At 49.0% G+C, this 18,727-nt stretch overlaps 1 protein-coding gene across 16 annotated transcripts in view; it reads right to left on the bottom strand.

The window, feature by feature from the left end:
* Nucleotides 1–385: 385 nt before the first annotated feature.
* The window catches only part of PSD3 (pleckstrin and Sec7 domain containing 3), a 590,582-nt gene continuing 572,240 nt past the window's right edge, over nucleotides 386–18,727 (bottom strand). For 15 of the 16 annotated variants that reach the window (XM_042241260.2, XM_060407086.1, XM_060407090.1 and 12 more), the window contains one exon: nucleotides 386–8,307. In XM_042241260.2, coding sequence (XP_042097194.1) covers nucleotides 8,092–8,307 — 216 coding nt within the window. In that variant the 3' untranslated portion in view covers nucleotides 386–8,091. Of the gene's footprint in view, nucleotides 8,308–15,583; nucleotides 16,870–18,727 lie in introns of those variants that run through there. The other variant, XM_042241264.2, reaches the window with a different exon arrangement.

The following is an 18,727-nucleotide window of genomic DNA, read 5'->3' as shown; positions in this document are numbered from 1 at the left end:
TAGGTTCCCAGGGCCCACATGCACATCTGAGCCTCTTGCCCGGGAGGGCGGCAGTCACCTCCTGGCCCCTCCGCCTTGATGGGAAGTGCTAGAGTGGACAGGAACACGTGCATTCTTGAAATTACTTCAGACAGCTTCATCCTTCTGTCCCCAGAGCCCCTGATGAAGGCGGCAGGCTTCTCAGCACACTTTCACAGAGCCCAGCGGGGGTGTGGCAGGGTGAACAGTCTGAGTGTCTCACCCATCCAGCCACCTACCCAGGCCAAAGCTCTTGCTGTGGGGTTGTGGCTGGCTTTTCATGTGACGGGGTGTGTTGTGCTGTGTTAGCTGTTAAGAGTTATTATTCTAGCCGCTTACTAAATAAGCAAATAACATTCCTCCAAAATGACTGAAATCGGTTGGATTTATTTCTCTCTAAAGTTTGTACATTTACATATAGCATATACATATTTTAAATCCTTCACTATTTTGCATGATTTCTATTACATAAAAACCATTTAAATGCAATAAATTCTGTTGTTGTGAAACAACAAATTATCTCCAACTTAGAAAAACACAGGAACAGTTATGTTCATGAACATTTACACAGGAGAGAAATGTACTCTACACATCACGGCTTCTATACACGTCAGGTGACTCACGGGTCTGCATGGTTTAGCTTTACCGCAACAACAGTGAAATAGGGCAATATTATATACAACTATTTTAATAAAAAATAAAGTGATTGTAAAATGTAAACTTAATTTTCAAAATATTCTTCCAACACTTTAACAATATCCACAGAAATCACTGTTCCCCTCAAAAGGTGACCACCACAAGCGCCAGGCTCCTCGGGGAGCCAGCGTCTCTTGTGTCCAGTGGGCGACCAGGAACAGGTTTCCTACGGGGGTCGGGATCACGAGCTCACCCGCGCCTGCCAGTGTGACGGTCTGGCCACCGAAAAGGAGTAGGCTGCCATTTGATCACTACTTTTCACAATGTGCAGGGACCTATGGCACCAAGACTTCGACGGAGCTGAAGGGACCGGGAAGGAAACCCTGACGGTGAAGGGAGGATCTGAGCCCCAGTAAACATAACCCGGTTCATAGGCCGGCCAAGTTCAAGGCTCGTTTTATGTGGGAAAGGCTGCACACCACCGCCCTTCCGCCTGCCCTACGGGAAGCGGGGCTGCGGTACCAGCTCTCCGCTTGTGTCAATTCGGCTCTGGAAACAGCCTCCGAGAACCCCGGGAAAAGAGAAAGCCGGAGGACCGTGCCGGGGCCTTTGCCCAGCAGCTCTCACGGGCCCCCAGCAGGACCTCGCCGCAGAGGGCTGCCTCCCTTTACCCCTCCGCGGAAATGAAACCTTATCCGCTTCCAGAAACGCGGGTGCAAAGGCAAAGATATCATCCGTCCCCGGTTACTGGCCAGAGGGCCACCTTGTTTCTCGCCAAGACAAAGGACGCGGTCTTGACTTTGGTCACGTGTCACCGCGGGGAAGCGGGCACCCTCGGCGGGGTCGGCCGGGTGAACAGCTGGGTCCCTGCAGCTCGGGAAGGCGCCCGCGGACCAGCCCTGGGCTCCGAGGAGCTTTGCCGAGAGTCACCTGCCAGCCTCCGCGGGGTCCGAGCAGGAGCCCAGGCCCCAGTGGGGCCCGAACCGAGCTTGTGCCTGGGGCTCCCGGAGGGCACCTCCAGAATTCTCCCTGGTAACCAACATTTTCCAGGAATTGACACTAAGGTGCTTTTTCTTTCATAACACTGTTGGTGAAAGCTGAGCCTCCAGCCTGCAAAGGGAAACCCGTCACAGCCAGGCTCCTCCCCTGTCCAGCGGCTCCGCACAGCTCGGGCCTTGGAGGGCTGTGTTCCTCCCTGTGACCCCCTCACAATGTAACCTGCGACCGAGCAGCCGCCCCGCCACCCAGGATGCTGGGGAGCGGAGGGCCCCCACCTGCCAGCCAGCCCCTCCCCGCGCAGCCTCTCTCCAGGTCCTGCCTGCCCTGAGGGGCCTGCAGGCCACGGCCACCTCGGTCCATGCCCGAAGCTACGCTCCAGCGCTCTGCGTCTTGAGTTTACATGACTCGGGGCACTCACTGCGTACACGTGTGCAAGCGTGTGTACACATGCCGGAGGCCCCTGTGTACTAGAGCCCTCGGGGCAGAGGACAGGCCACAGCAGGCCTCCCCCCGGCAGAGGCCAGCAGCTTACACCTTCCCCTTTAACTCTTGTTCCTACAACTTAGAAAAGTATCCAAAGGACGTTGGAGTCGATGTGCATACATACTCTCCTGGAAGGAGATATTATTATCCAGGTCAAAGGGTTACTTGACTTTACATTAAAAGTCCCAACAGTCCAAATGACTAAGACCCCACATTAAAATTTTAAAGGTTGCTACTCCTTTCTGTATGTGGCTTCTGAATCAAAGGGATGCTTGTGCAAATCACTGTGGTTCTCAGGAGGAAACACGCTAGTGGAACAGAGACCCCGCAGGGACGCAGGGCCAGTGCCCTGCACGTCAAGGACTGATGAGGAAATGGGATACAACTGCAAAAATAGTTTGAGACTACAGTTAATTAAGAAAACGACTCAAGTGCAACCACCACTACTGCGGTCAGGGGCCGAGGCTGAGCCCTTTAGCCCACGGCTCCCACGCTCTGAATCGGACCCGCGGGACGACAGGCAAGCGTAGACAGACGCACTGCACTCAACCACTCACTCACACACACTCAGTTTTGCTTTAAATTACACCAACATGCTGGTTAATAAAGTTTTACTCTCTAGTGATCTATTTATATACTGTTAAGATAAGCAGTAAGCTCAGACAACTAAGGCCGGCGGCTCTTCTTTGGGGAGAGGCAGGAAAAGAGACCTAAGTATAAAAATATTAAAGTTTTCACCTGGTCCACAGTCTGTCCTGACATTCTTTTACCTGTGACTTGACGCTTAGCTGGTGCAGCCGTAGACCCGGAGGGCAGTCCTGGGTCTCGGGGAGCCTGACCTACTGCAGGGGTTGGTGATGTTCTTCAAGGTGAAGAGGGTGAGGATGCAGGGCTGGGAGGGTGGGTGGTGTGAGCTGCTGTAAAATAGTCACAGGTATGTAAGTGATATGCCGGGCACTTAGCTGATTCTTCTGAAAGCTCTATTTTTCTGGACTAATTACAACAATAAAGAAAGTGTGCTCTAAAGCATCACATTTTGTAATAAGCCCCAAATTGTCGGTTTGACTTTAAGTGCTCTTAATACTGAAGTTGCTAAGACTGCACAGGTTGCCTGTGTGTTTTTTTTTTTTTTCTTTCTTTCTGTATATTTCAAATTATAATGAGCTACCCCCACCCCAGTATTGTACACAGTACACTGAAATAGTTTAACAAAGTTAGTTCAGAGTCCTTTTTGCTCTGGTGAGTCAAAGCTCAAAGATGAAATTTTCTAGCATAAAATCTTATTATTAAAAAAAATTAATCAAAATATCATTTGAATTTAAGTTTAATAAAACAGTACCACTAATATAGACTCTCAAAAAACTGCATTATATATTCAATCCTATGAGGTTTTTACTTGCTTGTCATATCACACTGTTTAAGGACAAAAATAAATTTGATGTACATACACTGTATACTGATGTACAGTCTACACATTGATACATATAGGCACAAACAACTATAAATATCCGCAATTACAACACTGGCAGGTGGCAGGAAGCATACTCTTTAATGTCTGACATACTATTAATATAAACATTCTCCAGAAGCCTGCGACATTACAGATGCGCACGTAAATCACAGAGGATGAGCCAGAGGGACCTAGGAAACCTTCCGTATATACAACTTGCTGACCTGTGGTGTATATGACCAGGCCATGGCAGTCAGGCCCACAGCCCGCCCTGGAGAGCCACGCCTTTCCTGACTCTCTCTCTCTCTCTGAGGACGCCCTCCCTAGGCACTGGCCGCTCGCGGCCCCAGGCAGAGGTGGCCCACTTGGGCTGCGGGTGCTCTGGGCATAGGAGGAAAACGGCAATGGCTCTGGACCTCGGTCCTTAGAGAGTGAGACACGGGTGAGAGAGCAGAGGCGGGGCAGAGCCCCCTCACGGCCGTGGGGTTATTCCACAGTGTGAGCCGCTCATCTCGGAGGTCCTCCGGGGGTGACTGCCCGGGGCGGACTGCTGGCCTGGGAGACAGCCAGCCAGAGAGCCTTGGAACTGGGACTGTGCGGAGGCCCGGCTCCTTACAAGCCGACTGCTCTTCTGTCAGAGGAACTCAGATGCTCCGTGAAGAGAAGCGGGTGCTGGTTAAGGCCCGGCCACCCTCGTCATTAGCCAGGTTCGACGCTGAGCCAGTCCTCACTGACACTCTGGTTCCCGCTTAACAGCGCTAATGCATCAACGGCAAAGACTCTCTCAGTTGAAAAGCGAGCAGAGCAGGGGCTGACTGCTAGTGCAGCCGAGGAAGCGGGCTTCCCCGACCGCCGAGCCCCAGCTGGGTCCCCAAGAAGCTCCACTGTGGAGCTCTGGTCCCTCAAGACTGGGAAACGCCCTGTGAACTCAGGCTTAAAAAAGCTTGACGGGTGACTACAAGGAAAAACACCAAAAGAATCCAATTCCAGTGACCTAGTAACTAAACCCAAGGAAGGGTTCTAAGTAAGACCATGGAGCAGCCTCTCGAAGGTCAACTTTTCCCCAGCTGTCTACGGTCGGGGTGAAGGCAGAGAAGAGGTGCAGTGCGCGGCCAAAGCCAGCCCCGCCTGATGTGAGAGCATCTCCTAGTCTCTGTGGCCAGAGAGGGCAGGCCAGGGCCAGCAGGAGGTGCCTCCCCTGCTGGGCAGGTGCCCCCTCTCCAGGCTCGGGGGTCCTGCTTTGGCCACAGGGTGAAACATACCCTCTGGAGGCCGATCCTTGGTTGGCCTTGGGGAGCCGGGTAGATTTTCTCTCCCAGAATCAGCTCCTTCACCTCCCTGCTAACTAGGAAACATGCCTCGTGTTCGGAACGAGGGCTGCAGCTGGAGAAACACAAAGGCCCTTCACGGTCGCCCATCCTCTCTAGCTGAGATCAACAGGAAAGGTCCGCAGGGCTGCAGTCCCCAGATGCCTCTCCACACGCTGGTTTTACTGAGGTTAATCAGACGCACAGATATGTTGCTTGGTCTAATCAGGCGTTACTAAGAGTCAGCAGATGATGGTTTTTTAAAAAAGCATACTTCAAATGATGTCTATGGCTGGCAGTAAAATAAGGACCCTGCACGCTAGTAACTCAGTCTTGATTGCTAAAGAGAATTCCTGGCCCTTCCCTGGAAATGCCAACACATGAGGTGGGGGTACACACCCTGAGACAGCCGCTTCTAAAACAGGCAATTCTGCCACACGACTGTCACCAAGGTATTCTGGTGACTCTCAAGGTTTTCTAGACTAAAAGCGGATATGAGGTGTATTTCTGTAAAAAGGACCTTTAGATGGAGGCTGACCTCAAGGCTCTGGTGCTGGGATGGGTAAGGGGATGGGTGAAGGCTGGGGGCAGGACCTTCAGGAGAAAGCTGGGCCCCCTGTACCGTGAACGGGGAGCCGGGAAGGGGAAGGTCTTCAGTGTCCCCTGACGAGACACCCCAAGGAAGCAGTGCTCACAGAGGAGTCACGGTTGGCTAGGGGCAAGCCTTGGAGAGTCCAGTCTCAGGAGAGGCCCTGCCTCCCACAGGACGAGCTCCTGGCCTGCAAGGGGTGCTGTGCCAGACAGTCCAGAGGCCTGGGGGCGGGTGGGGGGCGGCTCTCAGCTCTTGAGCTAGCGACGGCAGTCTGGGATCCTGGCCCACAACATGACCTCTGCAGCTGTTTCCCGGGACCAACTGTGGGAATACAGCACATACAGCAGCTTGCAAAGCGTCCCGCTCAGCTGTCTCTCCATCAGCGCGGCCAGGAGCTCTGGAGACGCGTCAGTGAGTCACGCTGTGAGTGCTGATACTGACCAGGATTCCAGAGCCGCGACGCTGCCTAAACGCCGCAGCAAGTACCATTCCATGTCCGGTACAGACGCTAAGGGACACACACGGAGACACTCGACACACAGACACACACAGACTGGGAGCACACACATTCAAGCCAGTCAAGGATTTTCTTTTTCTTTAGTTATTGAAGAGGTGACGTGGTCTCGGCACCTCTCTCCCCTCTGCTTAGGATAAAGATCTAGGCAGAAAACACACACGCTGATGGTTCCAATTCTAGGAAGAAAGACTAGTCCCTTGTAGAAACCGTGGGTTCAGTCAGAAGCACTACAAAGAAAGAGCCAGGTACATGGGACATGTTGGTAACCACCCTGTTGGTTTCTAGGTTTCTTGAAACAAATTCAGTTACTGCCTTTACCTAAACAAGACAAGAGGGTTAGAGGGAGCTTTTCAAAGATGTGGCAAAAATGCCACAAAGCAAGCAGCTATAACCTTACAGAGGGGCTTTTCTCTGGGCACCAGCAAACACTGGCATTTCTCCAGCAGACGGAAGCGCTAATAAATAGTCCCGTGTAAACGCTCATGCATCAGGACGAGATACCACTAGAAACTGCAGGGTTCAAAAGTGGGTTTTCTCTGATTCCCTGGAACTGGGCTATCCACGCAGAGTCCCTGCATCTCCGGTCATAGTACCTTAACTAGGAAAGTGAGCACACCCAGAGCAAACACCCGTGGGAGAGAGAAGAATATTCAGAGTGATTCTATTAGTTCCGAAGTTGCGGAGATTCTAGGGCTAAGGGTCGCCAAGGTTTCAAGTTTCACAATCAGAAACTTCTAACTCAGAGTGGGCACACTTTTCATCCCTCTCTCCTCCTCATTAACATACTCTTCTGTTTATCGCCCTGATTTTCAAAGGGACTGTCCCTCGAACAAGCGTATGACTGTTTCAAGCAGAGGCGAAGAAATGATTTAGAATCAAGGATTTGCTCTGGGGACAGTTCAGAGCAGAGGGCAAAGTGGTGGTCACAGGGGCAGAGGCAAGACCAGACGAGGGGATGTTGCGCTGCCACCAGGAGGCAGAGTCCTCAGCTCCGCAGCCATGATTCCTTCAGATTTTACTCCTTTCAGATTTGACTTTGGAGAAGCAACATCCTATTGCCACGGAACTCTAGGGAAAAGCTACTTCTCCCTTTCTTATTTTGCTTTGATTAAGGAGAGAAGGGCTCCATTTTGATATTGTTAGGAAGACCCCCAATTCTTACAACCAGGAGATAATGCCGTGCTCATGTATATAAAAGAATCTAATTCCTGGCTGGCAGGCTGTCCATCGCAGATGGCTCCGGATCCCTTGTCTGGATGCTGCGGGGGTGAGGTAACAATTTCCTGCGGACCAAACACGTGCCCGCTGCTGTAGCCCCGAGACTCCGTTATCGCCACTGAGACGCTGTGTTTGGAAAACACAATGGACTTGCGGCCGTCTTGCCTCAGTCTCTGAGACTCCACTTCCCTCCTCCTTGTGGGGCTGAAATGGAATCCACACTTGCAGCGAGCTAGTGCGCTTCCTGCATTCCCAGCCCTGAGGTCCTCGCCCCCTGTCCCCCCCCCCCCCCCCCCCACCCCCCGTCGGGCCGGGACTCAACACCGAGTGCTCAGAGGCCCAGGGTCACAGGGCCACGGCGCCTCCCTCCACGGTAACTCTTAAGCAAACTTCTGAGCGTGATTCCGCCTCTGCGACTGGGCAAGGTTTCACAAGAAAAGGCTCTTACCAACTCTGGCTAGAATTTTCTAAACTACAAAGGTTTGTCCAGTTAAATGTTTCACAATGGATTCGATGTTTTTTTTTTTTTTTTCTTAAAAGTGTAACAGCTGATTTGAGAGCACACAAAACAACAGAGCAGAGAGCAAACAGGAGAAACCGGAGGAGAAGTGACCCACAATCGGTTCTGAATCGCGCTCCCCCCTCACAAAAGGCGCGTTAGGCATCAGGTAGCAAGTCATCAGAGCAAAGAAATCAAGAGCAAAGAGATGACCTGTACAGAAACTAACAGAAATATACAGTGGGAAAGGTTACCAACGCACCATTTAGTCACAGACATCTTTTTTTTTAATATATTCACGGATTTACCAGAAAGATCTTGAAAACCTCTTGTTTTGCTCCACGACCAGCACTTCCTGGCCGCAGACGGATCCTAAGTAACTTTCTGCTTAATGCTCGGCGTTTCAGGTCGGTGCTCTTTCCTCTCCGACACGTTGCGCTTGACCTTGGCAGTGACCGGAGACGTGTCTGGGTTCAGCGAGGGGCTGGAGTGCGACTTCTTCAGGCCCGCGGGCCCCCCCCTGCCGCCGCTCAGGAGCTCCAGGCCCCCCTCTTTCAGGAGGCGGACGTACATCTCGTAGCGGGTTTTCTGCGGGGAGTCAGAGAAGAGGGGTCAGGGACACTGCCACAGCACAGGGCACAAGCCAGCTCGCGGCCCGGGAAAGGGCTGGCTCTCGGGAGACTGACCGAGGGGTTCACTGATTCAAGGAGAGACTGTGGGTTCTCCTTTGTTCTGCATTTTTGCAGGAATGGCGTGCAGATGGAGGAAGCGTGCTTCCTGAATGCTCAGCACCAGACAATGTGGCCTCTGGTTTTGGGGGCCAGAAGGTGCTCAAGCCTGCAGCCACTGGGGCCACCATGTGGGCCATGGGCAAGGCCTCCCCTGAACCTGGCGGGGGCGCCCGGTTCTCCACTCCCAGCTTGAGGAAGCAGCTGGTGATGGACTTATACTCCTGACCCAACAGAAACACTCACACTTCCTGGAAGCTTGCCCTGGTTTCCTGTGATTGCGTTTCTGCTAGGATTACCAACTTCTCAGAGCTGCCTTCTTGTGAAACCTCAAATTATTCCCTGATGCTTTTCTTCATTCTGCACATTTATATTTTTTTCATCAACTGTTCGTTGAGTGTCTGCTATGTTTTAAACGACTCCTTGATTTTCCTGTCTTTAGTATCTTGTTCTAAGAATTGAGAACACTGTAGAGATATTTTTTTTCTCTAACCCTAATTGATGTTGCTGCTTTTTGTTTTTTAAAGTTTGTATCCAAATCACTATATAGAACTATTTTTTATCTACGTTGCAAATTATAGAAGGGTCTCAGATTCTCAGTTTGATAGACTGTAAAATAAGTCTCCCATCACAGTGATTCAACACAGAAGGATTTGTAGAGGCCTAAAGTATTTTTTTTTCTTAACAAAAGAACACATCGGTTATAAATCGTCTCAACAAAGGCAGGCAAAGTCTGTTACAACAATAACTCTTTTAGAGATTTGTCAGGTTAGATTGAGATTTTGTATATCTCCGTTTTAAATTAATAATTATGAAGCTGAAGCTACTGGAAGCTACTTTTTCAAGTTGTTTTGTTCAAAAGTAGGGAAAAGCCACTAGCCCTTAGGTTTGCTCTGGGTTTGGTCAGCATCCATGCTGGGGTGCCAAGCTTTGGTTGGTGAAGATGACATTTATAAGGTACCCACACGCTAACTGCAGGTTACTAATACAAGAACACAACTGGTCCATTATCATCCCTGTTTTACAGGAAAGGAAAGAGAGGCAGCGATAAGTCCAGGAGATACAGAAGTGACGTCAGGATCTGGACTCAGGAACCTGACTTCAGAACCCACACTCTGAAGCTCTATGTCCTCCCTGGATATGAAAACACACACGTGAGCATGCACTTTAGGATGGCAACTCTGACACACACTGAGGGTTTGGCCAATCAAAAGCCACTTTCAACCCCCCTCCTCTCCTACATCCCTCCCAGTACAAAGGTTGATAAAACCAAACACTGACTTTCCCAGACTCTCTTGCAGCTAAGATGGGCTGTGTGACGCTTTGGCCACTGAGGTGTAAGGAGAACATGCCTGGGGGAGAGACCTGCTTTCTGATAAAGAGGGGCTTAGAGGAGAATCACTGGTGTCAGCCCTTCCCTCGTACTCCTAAAGCTGCGACCCATGACACGGGCAGCAGGCATGCAGCAGAGGGGCGGTATGCAAGGCCTGAGGGGAGGCAAAGACAGAGAGAGCCCCGGCTCTTGAGCACAAGTGGCTGGATCCAGCGCTCACTGTCCCCGCCTCCTCCGACTGTCTCGTTAAGCGTGAATCATACATTCCACGGTTCATCAGATAGTGGTATTTTCCCCACATTTTTTTCCTTCCAGTTCCCAGAGATATAATTCACACGTAGCCCTGTGTAAGTTTCAGGCGTACAGCATAATGATATGATGTCTATACATCATGAAAGAGTGATCACAGGAAGTTTAGTGAACATCCATTGTCTCATACAGACACAAAACTAACGGAATAGAAGAAAAAGGATTTTCTTTGAGATGAGAACCCTTAAGGATTTACCCTCCTAACAGCTTTAACATACAACATGGAGCAGCGCTGTTTTATTTACCCTGTGTTCCACTGCATCCTAGCACTCACTGACTTTGTAACTGGGAGTCTGTACCTTTTGACTGCCTTCGTCCAATTTCCCCTCCCCTAACGGATCTCCAGAAAGCCGATCTCTTTTGTTATGAGTTTGTTTGTTCATCTGTTTGTTTTCTATGTAGAAATTCCCTACAACACTGTTAGCTCCTGTTATACACACACGGTGATTCAACATTTCTGTACGTTTCAAAATGATCACCATGATAAGTCTAGTTACCATCTGTTACCGTGTAAAGATATCACACAATTATTGATTCAGTTATTTTGCATCTGGAAGTCGGTGTCTCGCGACCTCCTCACCTGTTTCCCTCCCTACCCAGCCCTTCATCCTCACCTGTTTCCCTCCTCACTCCCTCCCTCCTCACCTGTTTCCCTCCTCACCCCAGCCCTCCCTCCTCACCTGTTTCCCTCCTCACCCCAGCCCTCCCTCCTCACCTGTTTCCCTCCTCACTCCAGCCCTCCCTCCTCACCTGTTTCCCTCCCTCCTCACTCCAGCCCTCCCTCCTCACCTGTTTCCCTCCCTCCTCACCCCAGCCCTCCCTCCTCACCTGTTTCCCTCCACACCCGAGCCCTCCCTCCTCCAGCAGCCACCTGTTAGTTCTCGGTTTCTACGGCTCTGTTTCTGCTGTTTTGTCTGTTCACTGGTTCTGTTTTTTTTAGATTCCACTTATAAGTGAAATCATGTAGTACATGTCTTCCTGACTTATTTCACCAAGCATATCACCCTCTCGGTCCGTTCACACTGTCAGGAATGGTAGGACTTCATCCTCTTTTATTGCTGAGTGGTCTCCCACTGTACATGGACCACACCTTCTTGTCCGTTCGTCTGGTGCTGGACTGATGTTGCTTCCTTATCTTGGCAGTTGTGAATAATCCTGCCATGAGCATTGGCACGCTCTATCTTTTTGAGTTCGTGTGCTCATTTTCTTCACATGTACACCCAGAAGTGGGAGCTGGATCACGTGGTAGTCCTATTTCTAGTTTCTGAGGACTGCCCTAGCGCTTTCCACAGTGGCTGCCCCCATTGTTTTTAATCGAGGTAGAGTTGATTTACAATCTTGTGTTAGTTTAAGGTCTATAACGAAGTGATTCCATTTCATATAAATATTTTATATAAAGCTTTATATGAGTGAAGGTTGCTCAGTCACGTCTGACTCTTTGGGACTCCATAGACTATACAGTCCATGGAATTCTCCAGGCCAGAATACTGGAGTGGGTAGCCTTTCCCTTCTCCAGGGGATCCTCCCAACCCAGGGATGGAAACCCAGGTCTCCTGCATTGCTGGTGGATTCTTTACCAGCTGAGCCACAAGGGAAGCCCAAGAATACTGGAGTGGGTAGCCTATGTCTTCTCCAGGGGATCTTCCCAACCGAGGAATCAAACTGGGTCTCCTGAATTGCAGGCAGATTTTTTACCAACTGAGCTATGATCATATAAATTTTACCAAAATATCTATATATACTTATTTAAAAATCTTTATATATTTACCTAAATACATTTATATAAATATATTTATAGATTTATACAAATATCTTTTTCTTTATAGGTAATCACAAGATATTGAACACAGTTGCCTGTGCTACGCAATAGGTCCTTACTATTTGTCTATTTTATATACAGTAGTCTGGGCCTATTAGACCCAAACTCCTACTTTCTCTCTCCCCTCTGGCTGCACCAGTGCATAATCCCACTAACAGTGTAGGAGGGTGCCCTTTGCTCCACATCCTTGCCAACGCTTGGTATCTGTGTTCCTTTTGATGATGGCCATTCTGACAGGTATGAGGTGTATCTCACTGTGGTTTCAATTTGCATTTTCCTGATGATTAGTGATGCTGAGCACCTTTTCAAGTGCATCAGGTCCTGCTAATTGCTGATGAAAGCATCACTAATTGATACAAATTCCAATTTTAGTAAAGAAGTAACGAAGGAACGAAATACTACTCTTTTCTCAGAAAGCTACATAAGGGTTTAATAAGGGCATTTGCTAATAAAAATACATCATCAGTATTACATAGTAGTCTATCATCAGTGAAACCTAAATCTATTCATTCTAGGCGTTTAGAGAGTTAATCTGTCTCTATAAACTGCTTTGGTGGCAAGATTAAAATGCAAGAAAGAACTACTCCCGATATGAACAAGGTTTAATAAAATGATCTAAAGACAGTTTAAAAATAGATTCAGAAAATCAATGTAAGGCATACTATTTCACAAAGCTAGGGCAATTATACAATCAAAGGGGTATGAAGGACAATTTTCTGAGATGACTTGAGAGGGGACAAAAGGGAAAAAGGTGACTAGGCTACTTTCTACTAGTTTTTGAAGACACTGACACTATTGGGGAAATTCACCTAAAAATACATGAAGAAAAGACATTTCATCCATTCATTTTACAGCTCCAGCTGCAAAGCTCTTGTCCCCAGTAAACTGGGCTTCCCTGATGCCTCAGATGGTAAGGAATCTGCCTGCAAGGCAAGAGATCCAGGTTTGATCCCTAGGTCAGGAAGATCCTCTGGGAAGGGAATGGCTACCCACTCCAGTATAATTGGCCAGCACTTACCCTAGAGTTGGGCTTCCCTGTTGGCTCAGAGGTTAAAGTGTCTGCCTGCAATGTGGGAGACCTGGGTTCGATCCCTGGGTCAGGAAGTTCCCCTGGAGAAGGAAATGGCAACCCACTCCAGTATTCTTGCCTGGACAGTCCCAAGGACGGAGGAGCCTGGTGGGCTACAGTCCACGGGGTCACAAAGAGTCGGACACAACTGAGCGACTTCACTTTCACTTTATCCTACAGCAGCTTCTGGGTCTGGGTAATGGTTAGTTAGTATGCCAGTGATGACTAGGGGAGCAGCGTAGAGATGGGTCTACAAACATGAGGAGGGAAACTTCACAAGAAAAACTCTGCTCCTTGACTCCACTTTCTCCAATAGCTTTCCCATCCCTCTGTCTTCAGGATAAATTCAGAATCTCACCATGTCTCTGCTTCTATCACTTCCAGTCATCTTGTGCCTGGGTTACTGTGACAGCTTCCCCTGCCCCTCTCTGCACCCCCGCCCCCCAAGCAAACTCTTCTCAAAAGACAGTCATGGGCTAAACTGTAGGCTAGAATGTGTCATCTCTGCTCAAAATTCTCCAATGGCTTCTCATCCTTAAAAATGCTTCCCACCCCAAAACTCTTACACTGGCCTAGGAGATCTCCACCAGTGCCGCCCCGCACCCCCTCCATCCGTCTGGGGTCTTTGCCCTCCCCGGGAATGCTGTGCACAGGTCCCCTGCCTCCTGACTGTCCTTGAACACAGCAGACAGGCTGCTGTTCCAGACGTCTGGAGCCTTCTCTCTGCCTGAGAACCATGGCCCCCAGGAACCCACAGGGCATATTCGCTGGCCTCTTCACCCACTTCCACCTTCACTCAAGTGTCTCCTTTATGTGGGGGCCTTCCCTGGCCACCCGGACCGAAAACGGCCACGTCTGCTCTGACTGCCGGTCACTGAATTATTCTTCTCCTTGGCGTTCTCACCATGAGCCTCAGAGTTTGCTTACGGATCGACCTTGTTTATCTCTCCCCTGCCAATCCTAGAAGGCAATCACATGGGGGCAAGGACTTGGCTTTTGTCTGTTAATACATCCCCAGCACGGAGAACACGGAGCATGCGTGGAGTAAACAACACTTCTCACATCTAATGAAAACATTCTGAACTCTCAGTGTGGCAAATTCTAGAAAAATAAAACCATGGATATAGATGCGGAGGTAGACGCCTGATGAGCCCTGCGCTGGCTGCCTCTGGGGACACTCTCTCTCCTCCAGTGGTCCACATTTCAACATTTTCTGTCAATATGCTATGGTCTGGCCCTGAGGGACACCACTCAGCAGAGACTCGTTTATGCCCTTCATCCACGCGTGTCAACCACGGCTGTCAAGACACCACCCACGCAAACCCTGCAGAGTGAGCTGAGGCTGCCTGCTTAAGACTGGGGCTCTCTCTGCAGAGAAAGAAAAGCAGCTTAGACCACACCACTGGTGGCTCAGCACGGTAAAGAATCCACCTGCCAATGCAGGAGACATGGGTTCAATCCCTAGTCCAGGAAGATCCCAGCTGCTGAGCCTGTGTGCCTGCCCCAACTGCTGAGCCCGTGCTCTGGAGCCCGGGAGCCGCGATTGCTGCGCTCACGTGCCACAACTATGGAAGCCCGTGTGTCCAAGAGCCTGGGCTCCATAATGAGAAGCCACCGCGATGAGAAGCCTGTGCTCTGCAACCAGAGAGGAGTCCCTGCTCGCTGCAATGAGGGAAACCCCTGTGCAGCAATTAAGACCCAGCACAGCCAAACTTTGTTTAAAAAGCATTGTCCTTGGCAAAAAACAAAACAAAACAGAAACTGGACCAGTGTATGTGGAGCGTGGTGGTTACCAGCTGGTAGTTACTAGCTCTCATTCTGATGTGAAGGGCAGCCTCTGAATCTACCTTCTAATAAAAGTACTCATTATAGTGTCTGTCAATGGTCACTTCTATGTGAATTTCTTTGCCTGATGACTCTTGCATGTGACTTACAGGATCACATTCACCCTTGAGTAAATCCTTCAGTGCTCACCCAAGACTTTGAGCTCTGTGGGTCAGAGCAGCAGTCTCATCAATATTATTATGGGAAGTAATCTGCTTCTCAGTCGTGTCCGACTCTTTGTGACTCCATGGACTATACAGTCCATGGAATTCTCCAGGCCAGAATGCTGCAGTGGGTAGCCTTTCCCCCTTCTCCAGGGGATCTTCCCAACCCAGGGATTGAACCCAGGTCTCCCACATTGCAGGTGGATTCTTTACCAGCTGAGCCACCAGGGAAGCCCAAGAATACTGGAGTGGGTAGCCCAGCCCTTCTCCAGGGGATCTTCCTGATCCAGGAATTGAATCAGGGTCTCCCGCATTAAAGGCAGATTCTTTACCAGCTTGGCTACAAGGAAGCCCTGGGTTCCATCCCTGGGTTGGGAAGCTCCCCAGGAGAAGGGAAAGGCTACCCACTCCAGTATTCTGGCCTGGAGAATTCCATGGACTGTACAGCCCATGGGGGCAAAGAATTGGACACAACTGAACGACTTTCACTTTCAATCTGCTGCTGACGATGAACAAGTAAAGTAAGTAAAGTAATAACACTGCGTAGGTGTTACACCTTTGCTCTGACAAAAGTGTTTATAACCAGATGGTAAAAAGGCAAGAATAAACAACAAAAAATTCATTAATTAAAAATGAATGTTTAATTAATACAGTTTCATGTCTCAGAGTAACCACTGCGTAAGAGTGGACACAGCTCCAGATGAACCATGAGACGGGCTGCAGAAAGCGGGTCTGTGGGAAGCGAGCTGGCAGTGACAAGTGCTGTCCTGGGGTCAGGATGGCACTGATTCACTTTCCCAGATCCTGGCTGGCAGTCATGATGTGGCCTTTCTGGGGCGTGTCCTTCATGGAACGACAGAGGGAGTTTGAGAATGCCAGGTGACTTGGGGGCAACTGCTGCCTTTGCTCACCTTCTTAAAGGTTTTGTTTTGGTCTCTGTGGATCCTTCTCAGGTCAGTTCTTAAAAATCTCAGAGCTACGTGCTTCAGCTTCCTTGCTCGGGCATCTCCAACAGTGTGAGCAGATTTCTCGCAGGACAGCTGTGTAAGCTGGTTTCACTGTCAGAAAACTTGAGATGGGACTTGACCAAATCCAAGCTCAGTGGCTACTCTCTGCAGAGAAGCACCTGAACACTGTTTCTGAGGCCTTGTCCATTCAGCAAGCTCTTGCCCTTAATTTCCTTTTAAGATTTGCTCTTTCCATGAAGCCTTCCCTGATCACCAAGAGCCAAAGACAATTCAAATGCTAAACAGCTTCTTTCTTTCTTAAAATCAAGTTCTTTCTTCGCTTGGAAACCTCCTTACTACATTTTGTGCAATGTAAATTTATTAAGTGGGTCTTCAATCACCTGTAAGAATACTTCTCAAACAGGTAGGAAACATCCCTTTCACTAGCAGCAATGCCTACTAGAGGGGAATGAAAAATACAGTGTCTAAGGCCACAAGAGTTCTGACTCAGGTTAAATGTTAAGTGCTAAGATATATATACATACATATATATATATACACACACATATATATTATATATGTAACATTATTATTTGAAAAGAAGTTTAACCACATCTACATATAAATGTACAGGCATCTGATTGAGCCGTTTCATTTCTCCTGAGCTCTGCATACCATTTTTCATTTCATTTAATATAACACTATCTCCTTTTGACCTCTGATACATGAATATGATAGTAACAGGCTAAATGAAAACTGTGATGGCAATCCTAACTTAGGTACTGCCATCAGTATTCAGACCTTGCTGCTCCAGCAATCAAATCCTGAATACATTTCCTCCTGACATTTCCCTTTCTCATGAAGGCAGGGTAAAAGGCCAGCTTAAGATGAAATGAGAGGAACAGCGATAATGTCATGTACACACAGCAAAACAGTTTCTGCTCCTAGAGCTTCACACTGGAAAACAAAGAAACCAAAACAATTAAAACAAGCCAACAGAACAGGGTGCTGTTGAAGGAACTGATTATTCAAATAAAGGCTCTGCATTCTATAGGACAATGCCGAATGGATTTGCAGACTTTCTCCCTAACTTGCTGGCTCACCTTCTGCTGCTGCTGCTAAGGCGCTTCAGTCGTGTCCGACTCTGTGTGACCCCATAGACAGCAGCCTATCAGGCTCCCCCGTCCCTGGGATTCTCCAGGCAAGAACACTGGAGTGGGTTGCCATTTCCTTCTCCAATGCATGAAAGTGAAAAACGAAAGTGAAGTCTCTCAGTCATGTCTGATTCTTCGCAACCCCATGGACTGCAGCCCACCAGGCTCCTCCATCCATGGGATTTTCCAGGCAAGAGTACTGGAGTGGGTTGCCATTGCCTTCTCCGGCTCAACTTCTACTACCCACTAATTTAAGGAAGCAATACATTCAAAACAGAGCTTTCTCAAAGTTCTTACCTAAAAGCTATGTAAATCAGTAGTTAGATATTAATAGGTAAGTATCAGTAGGCTCACCTTCTGCTGCTGCTGCTGCTATTGCTAAGTCGCTTCAGTCGTGTCCGACTCTGTGCGACCCCATAGACAGAAGCCCACCAAGCTCCCCTGTCCCCGGGATTCTCTAGGCAAGAACACTGGAGTGAGTTGCCATTTCCTTCTCCAATGCATGAAAGTGAAAAGTGAAAGGGAAGTCGCTCAGTCGTGTCCGACTCCTAGCGACCCCATGGACTGCAGCCTACCAGGCTCCTCCATCCATGGGATTTTCCAGGCAAGAGCACTGGAGTGGGGTGCCATTGCCTTCTCAGAGGCTCACCTTCTATTACCTATTAATTTAGGGAAGCAATACATTCAAAACAGAGCTTTCTGATAAGTTCTTACCTGAAGGTATGCTAGGACTTACATTTTAAAAAGAAAATTTCAACGTTTTTCCCCTCTGCCATTCCCCTATCAGGCTTCCGCATGCAGTGGTAACCCACTGCCAAGACAGAGCAAACAGACCCAATTTTAGGTTGTACAGTTTGTAGTCATGGCTCTTTGGAAAAACCTGAGGCAATGTGAATTCTATTGTTTCATTTCAATCTGCCTTCTGGCTCGACTGTTCTCTAAATGGACTTTTTGACTTCAATTAAAAACAAAACTAAAATAAAAAGCTTACTTCGAATAATAATATAAGCAGAAGAGGTTAAAAAAAAAAAAAGTTCTAACAGACAAAAAGCACTGGGGTTGTAGAGAGTGTTTGGGGAGTGTCCTGGTCTCCATCCTAAGGCGCCTGCTCTCTGCCAGGTGACAGGTGAGCCCAGGCCGCTGCCCCCAGAGGCCCTGTAGGCCCCTCAGAGGCGGGGCAACGAGGGCCGAACAGCCACCCTCGTCCTATCTCCCCCTCCCAGGACCTCTCCCCAGGCAGGGCACGAAGTCTCCCTGCAGCGCTTCATGTCTGCAGCATCCGCGTCTCTGTGAGAAGACAGAAGCGGGCGTGCAGGAGAGCGTCCCCAGTTCCCAAAGCTAACCTGTGAAAAGCTGCTGCCTTACTCCCTCTTCACACTTGGTTTCTCGAGCTCTCGAAACTATAAACCCAGTCTGTATCAGTACCAGACTTTTTTTCTTAAGAAATTAAACCCCCAAATCCTCAATTTAAAAGTCCACAGAGCTCACTCAGCAAAGAGAACACAATTTGCTTTCTTGGCAGAAATTGTCCATTTCCCACCCAGCAGGGGTTCAGTCCTACTGACCAGCCCAGCACAGGGATCCTGCCCCAGGGGCCCTGCCCTGCCCGGCGTGGCCCTGTGTGAGGGCTTTTACAACAGCTGAGTGGGAAATTAACTGGA

The sequence above is a fragment of the Ovis aries genome, chromosome 26 (genome assembly GCF_016772045.2).
Source record: "Ovis aries strain OAR_USU_Benz2616 breed Rambouillet chromosome 26, ARS-UI_Ramb_v3.0, whole genome shotgun sequence".
Classification (NCBI taxonomy): domain Eukaryota; kingdom Metazoa; phylum Chordata; class Mammalia; order Artiodactyla; family Bovidae; genus Ovis; species Ovis aries.
The sequence above is the reverse complement of the archived record's forward strand: the minus strand, read 5'-3'. Positions and strand labels throughout refer to the sequence as shown.